This window comes from Corvus brachyrhynchos, unplaced genomic scaffold (assembly GCF_000691975.1).
Source record: "Corvus brachyrhynchos isolate BGI_N302 unplaced genomic scaffold, ASM69197v1 scaffold14, whole genome shotgun sequence".
NCBI lineage: Eukaryota > Metazoa > Chordata > Aves > Passeriformes > Corvidae > Corvus > Corvus brachyrhynchos.
In genome coordinates this window covers 21,032,893-21,039,474 of record NW_008239110.1, presented here as the reverse complement: position 1 = coordinate 21,039,474, position 6,582 = coordinate 21,032,893, and the positions used below count along the sequence as shown (strand labels likewise).

Genomic DNA, 6,582 nt, shown 5'->3' with positions numbered 1-6,582 from the left:
TTCCCCTATTACTGTAGTAGAGACAGCACTTACTGGGACCTCTGCTGTTCCAGGTAGCTGTAGCACTGATTCAAACCACTAATATTTTGCCATGATAATAAAATGATTTATTGTCTGAATATTCTGTAAATTACATTCATTCTGAAAAAATAGTAAACTGTCTTCAGATCTATTTTATATATAAGCAATAGTTTCATCATCAAAGCTACAGACAATTAAATGTAGAATAACTTACGACTTTAGGCATCAAACAAGTCAAGGGATTGCATTCTTTTAGCACTTTGTCAGCTCCAGAGCATCTAAAACACAACTGAAAATAAAGGAGACGTTTCTGGTGTTACTATAATTTTTATGTTGTGAAATATTAAAAATGTGAACCGGAAGGAAAGAACTTTTAATTCTTTTTCAGTTTTTCTAGTTACTTGGTAAACTGCTAGAAAAGCGTTCCCTTTTGCTTGGCAATAAGCTTCAGAGATCTTTGTAAAGCAATTTTACACACTTTGCACGTTCTTCTCCTCATGTTTTTACACGTTCTTTGTGAGGCTATCTGGAAATGTTTCCTTATAATTACATATGTTTGACTGAAGTTGTATCACACCTAATATAAGCCAATTAATTAGTCATGATGGGCTCTTTTCAGATGCACACTCATTTTCAAATGAATTTATTGAAGTAAAGGATTTACAGCATATGGACTCACAGACTTCTCATGAGTTAAACTGGCATCCATATGTACAGCTTTCAGTAGAGAACTCTAGAGTAATATTTACAATGTAAATATCAACTTTTATTACATAAGAAACAAATATATCACAACTTTCACTTCACAACATATTTGTTCTGGTTTGATGACTAAAGTCATCTCTTTGAAATACTATGTGGAACTCAAAAATAGCTTGTTCTTGTCATAGACTTTACCAGGCATCCTTCAGAGGTCCTGAAAAGCAAAGGAGAAATGTGCTTTAGAAGTCAGTTTTTTAAGCATTTGCATCATGAGGTGTACAAAGGCAGACAGCTGGCAATAAATAACACTTGATATAAAACAATTGCTGTGCTTGGGACAGACAGGCTGAGATGCGGCTGCTCACAGGAGTTTGGTGGGCATTACAGTCAGGTAAGACTGTAGGATGAGAAAAGAAAGGTTGAGTGACTAGAGAAAAATGTTACTGCAGATTAGCCTACAGGGCAGAACTGCTCACTGAAATAATCCTGTATCCTTGAAATGGATACACAATTTCAGGTTGCTCATTCCACACTACATTAGCAACTGGGCACTGCAATAAAACGACAAGTAACAGTCAATACTGATTCACCTACAGGCACACCTGCCTCATCAGTAAAGTCACTAAAAAAAGGAAAGGACTGAAAATGTCTCCAGGAAAATATCTGCGACCTGCTGCACCACTACTCTTTCTCCCTTGGTCAATGCCAGAATAGTATTCTTGTCCAGAAAGAACATTTCTTTCCAGAATCACGTTGCTTACGAATTGTTTAATTCCTCAAGGCATAAGCAGTTTATGTCCTTTCTAACCTTTGGGAACTTTAGAGGAAGCGCCACATTTGTGGAAAGGAAAAGAACATTTTCTCATTTTATATCAGTCTTGAAAGGAAACAACTTTTTTTGGGGGGCAGGGGGGTGGGTGTTTGGGGATGATACAAGAAAAGACATTTCTCCAAATTTTATCTTCAAGAATAGCCTTTTAATCTTTTTTCTTACTTGTGTTTTGAGACACAGCTGAATGCCAAAAACTATCCTATCATCAATTCCATAATACACTTTGAAGAATACCAGATTCGCTTCTACCTTATACTTTCAATGTTATGTTCCTTCAAGTGTTGATGTAGAAGGGTTTACATTTCAGTAAAACAAAGAAAAATAATTGTGAATGACTTTAGAAAGAATAGTAGTAGCTAAATGGAAAACAGGAACTTCAAGATTTGCATGTTGTGCTTTCTTAATGCATAAGGTTCATGTTGCTGATGTCCTTAGTTCTAGGGGCAACTCCTTCCTAATGAAAAAGATGTTAAATAAAATCTGTGGCATTCTTTTTAATTAAAAGAAATATCCTCAAGTTTGTTCTCTGAAGAAATAATGATCCTTGTAATTAAAAATGAGTCAGTTCTGGTTTTATGCTGCAGTGCACACTTGTTGAAATGCCCAAGTGAGTTAGGTGCATTATTAACAGTGCCATTTAATTAGGAATTTTCAATAGCAGCAATCATGGGAAAACTTAAAGCTTATTATTAAAATTATTATTTTACTCAGACACAACCTCTGTAGAAACATCAAGCTTTTCATGGAAATCACTCCCTTTCCTAGAGGATTCCGATTTTCTGGTAGGCCATACTTCATGTACAATTAATCTCTTTTTATGGGTCAAGTCAAATAACAGCAAGAGAGAAGAAAATCTTGGCATACCAGTGGGAGGTGGCTCAGCAGCTCATCTACGGAATCGTAGTTTTCTGAAAAGGATGGTTCAAGAAGTTCTGCTTCATCTCGAAGTTTAGCAGGGTTTAGCTCTTCCTGGCTGTTGTGGATCAGAAACACGTTATTGCTCTCAGAAGAAAAAGCAAAGAAAGCAAAGCCTTCTTCTAACCGTAGCTTCTGCACATTTTCTTACACTTACACCCAAAGTGTTATAGAACATATGAAATAGCATGTTTAATGAATAATGAGACATGATATTTAAAAGCAGTTGTCTAAATGAGTGAATATGCAAATGGAATACAAAGGTCTACAAAAATGTATGCTGGCACTTCTCACCTACACCGATTAGGGCATATAGTCCTTCAGGGACTTCTAAATTTTCATTTCATATGTTTACAGAGAGGCAAATTTTCAACAAATTTCTTTATAAAATTGTTGTTCATGTTCCATAGCTCAGTGGATTTTTTCCTTGAGAAGATTTTTTTATAAATAAAAACAATGTAAGAATCTATCGGAAGTTTTTTAAAATTGCCAGATGCCATCTCCTCTTTATTCTTTCATTCTAATCTCATTGTGGTGTCTGTTCCAAGAAAATGTTGTCTGTATTTGAAAACCATGCTATAAATTATGCTATCGAGTCATTAATGTTCAGTGCCTTTTGCTTGTCCTTTCTGTATACGTACGTGGATGTAAACCTTTTCTGTCTTAATACCATAAAAGTATGGAAACAATACATATTTTCTTTCTTGTAGTACCTTCTTTTTCCAGTTAAAACTGAGTTTAAGTATTTCTTCACAGCCATCTGCTTTCGAAAGCGGCTGTAATTGTCAGTGAAGACAGCATCAGAGTGGCGCTTGACAGGACTGTCCTGGGAGCTGGCAATACAACAATTACAAAGGAAAAATTAAGAGACAATATCTGTTTAAAAGAAGATACCATTAAATGAGTGAAATAAGCTTTATGATGTTGGTTAGCCTAATAAAAGAAAATCTCCATTTCAGTTTTCATTTTGCCATCTATGACTTTAGATCCTTCCTCTGTTGAAAAGAAGCCACTGCTTCTATTGCTTACTATGTATTTTAAAAATAAGGATCAAATTCCAAAGTCTTCTGGGACACACCTTCCACTGATTGTTTTCTCAATTTTCCCATGGCCTATGCAATTAGGATACATTGTCAAAGATTTCTAGATTTCTTATCCCAGGAGTTCTGCAAAATCGAGTGGTTAAGTGTGGATTTCATGACTCTCTCCTGTCTGTACTCACACCCCAGCTTGCACCTTTTAATAAACAGATTATATCCTAATTTCTATCATTTGTGTGAATATATTTCAGTACAATGCCAAGGTTTAAGTCTGGTTTAAGTCTCAATAAGTTCTTAAAGAACCTCATCATTGTTCTTATTGAACTCAGTAGAGTTGGAGTCTACCGCAGAGGAAAGTCAGAGTGCAGCATCACACAAGTAGCTATAAATGCTTGTCCTAAGGTTTCAGAAGACAAAACACACCTTGTGAAAACCAAACCTGGAGACCTTTTCTCCGTGCACGATCTTGGGAAATGTCAGGATGTTCTGTTTTAAATGGTCTCTGTTAGGTCATAGCATATAAGAAACTGGAACTATATGCTCTGGAACAAAGGCAGCATTGACATAAATGGAGGGCTAATTTTTACTCAGCTTTTGAGTGTATGAAGTGGGTACTCAGTGGTATCATCACAGTGGCTCATCAGTTTCTGCTTACGGATTTGAAAAGAAGAAAAGTATACAGTAAACCTACCCAGCACCCTGTGCCCCTTAGTTTATTAATGTACTGGTCTGCAAGTTGCATCCAGACCCCTTGTCTATGAATTTGCTTCATTCTTTTTTGAATCCTTCTGCAGTACAGATTGCACAAACATCTGTCAACATGTTCTACAGCAGGAAAAAACTATTCCTTTACATTTTCACTATAAGCCAATCATTTCTTGATTTCATTGTGCATTTCCCTGTTGTTAAGTACTGAGTAACCAATCACTTTTTATTTACTTTTGCCACTCATCTGCCAAGCTAGTAAAAACACTGCCAGAAAAAAAGAATTAGCAAATTGGCATGATAAACATTCTAATATTTCCAGTATACGTTATCCATGTTTTGTGCAGTGTCTGTTGCTCTACCTCTCACAGCTGTGTCAGGAATAAATAGTAACATACTTATTTAGTAATATCACTAAATACTTATATAGGATTTTCAGCTTCCCCATAATTATATAAGCTTCTCTTTCATTATCTCTAAATCACAAAAAGGAGAACTTGGATACAGAAGGGTAAAAAAAGTGCTAATAAAGCCAGCTAGGAAAAAAATCTACCTAATGTAAGTGTCACCTCACCTAACTCGTTTTCTAATAAGCGAATGCAGATATCTCTTCACAGCAAGTTTAGCCAAAAGATGGCTGTAGACACTGGTGAAAATTCCATCAGCATGCCTTGCATTTCTGAAATGGACAATAAATAAACTCTACAATACAGCCTGGGTTCATATAATTTTGATAATGTTCATTTTGTAAACATACTGCTTTTTTTAAATTTATCTATTGTACATATTAAATTAAACCAATTTCATAAAATAACTTCCAGATTTTCACAATGTACTTTTTAGTCCTTCCTGGAAAGTGAAGGCATTCATCATGCCAGAATGGCAATACAATCAACATCTCGGCCAACATCCCTACTGCTACCAGTATTCAAGCAATGGCTGTGGGATTTTCTTCTGTAATTGAGTCTTCCTTTCCTAATTCTCAGTTTGAAAATGTGAATGATTTTTTGGCAGACATCAAGTAGTCCATCATCTTTTGTATTTATGATAATAAAGAAACTCACCTATCAATAATTCTGGACAGATCAAAATAGAATTTCTCATTTTCAGGTAATGTGTTCTGCAAAATATCTGATTCTGACTTTAATGACCCACGGGCATGGTCAGGTTCACTGGCTCCATCAAATGGCATTCTGTTTCCCAATCTGTTGGAGAAAGAAACCATGTAAAGTACAGCTAGCTGAGGACGTGCGACACTTTACTGCAGCTAACATTCTGGTTTGTGTCAAAATGCACATCTACCTACTTTAATCTGTAAGGCATTTTAAAAAAAGCTGGATAAAACAAAAATCACTTTCAGGTAGAATCCATGCTTAATTGTAGACTAATTTACATAACAGATCCTTCTCTCAAATGCATATTTCCTAGATAAATGTTCTCATTGAATACAATTTATTCCAGTATATAATGTATGACAGTCACAGCACAAGTGACAACCATGAAGCTTTTCCTAACAACTATATTTTGTATAAATGATGGATGGAATTAACAGCCTCTACCCAAGCAAAGTGAAAACTGTTCCTGTGATGTATTTACCTCCCAGTCAAGATTTAAGATGTGCTTTGAAATGCAGAATGAAACAGTTCTTAGGCCTTCTCCAAAGAAAGCAAATATACCAAGAACTTCAAACTAAATGCAAAGTGCAGTCATATATCTCTACATGTTTTTATTCTCTCATGTTAGAGGCTAAAAAATGTTTACATTTAATCTCTTAAAACGTATTATGGCAATTGCTCTGTATAAACTGATGTACAGTTATTTCACATTTTTGTAAACTGCGATTTCTTATGGTGTGTCATTTTATCGAGGGGAGTCTGACTGCATAACAGTAGTTTGGCATCATTCCTTCTGGCTGCTCTTATGTTCTGTGGCAGACAAGAGGCTCCCATCGCTGTAGGAAACCCCTGTGTGTGATGACACACAAAAATCACACACTAAAACTGAGATAGACTACTGCCCTTGTAATTTTAGTCACTGTTAGAACTGCTTATGTATCTGACCCATGTAAGTCTTTTGTCTAGCAAAAAAAAGGTGCAAAGTTGCTGTGTAAAATGAACCAGCTCAAGTCACACCGCTTGGAAGTCAGTCACTGTGCTGTTTTGCTGTTCTGTTTTTCATCGGTCCTTCTACACTTTATGTTCCTCTTACCTAGATGCAAACCGTACCGTTCTGCCATCTGATTTAATTTAGCTGGACCACTAATAGCAACTTCAACCAGCCGAAGCACGCAGCGGTACAAAAACTACGCTCCGCTTTGTTCCCATGGACCCGCTCACGTCCCAGGGCTCGCCGCGACCCCCGTCCCGT

General features: G+C 36.3%; 1 protein-coding gene across 1 annotated transcript; it reads right to left on the bottom strand.

Annotated features, from left to right (window-relative positions):
• Positions 1–633: 633 nt before the first annotated feature.
• On the bottom strand, positions 634–5,462 carry VIP (vasoactive intestinal peptide). The gene is made up of 5 exons (XM_008637988.2): positions 5,280–5,462; positions 4,790–4,894; positions 3,184–3,303; positions 2,420–2,528; positions 634–937 (listed from the first exon to the last, which is right to left on the bottom strand). Exons 1-5 carry the CDS (start codon positions 5,438–5,440, stop codon positions 929–931), a joined length of 504 nt encoding a protein of 167 aa, XP_008636210.1. The 5' UTR covers positions 5,441–5,462; the 3' UTR covers positions 634–928.
• Between the last annotated feature and the right edge of the window lie 1,120 nt (positions 5,463–6,582).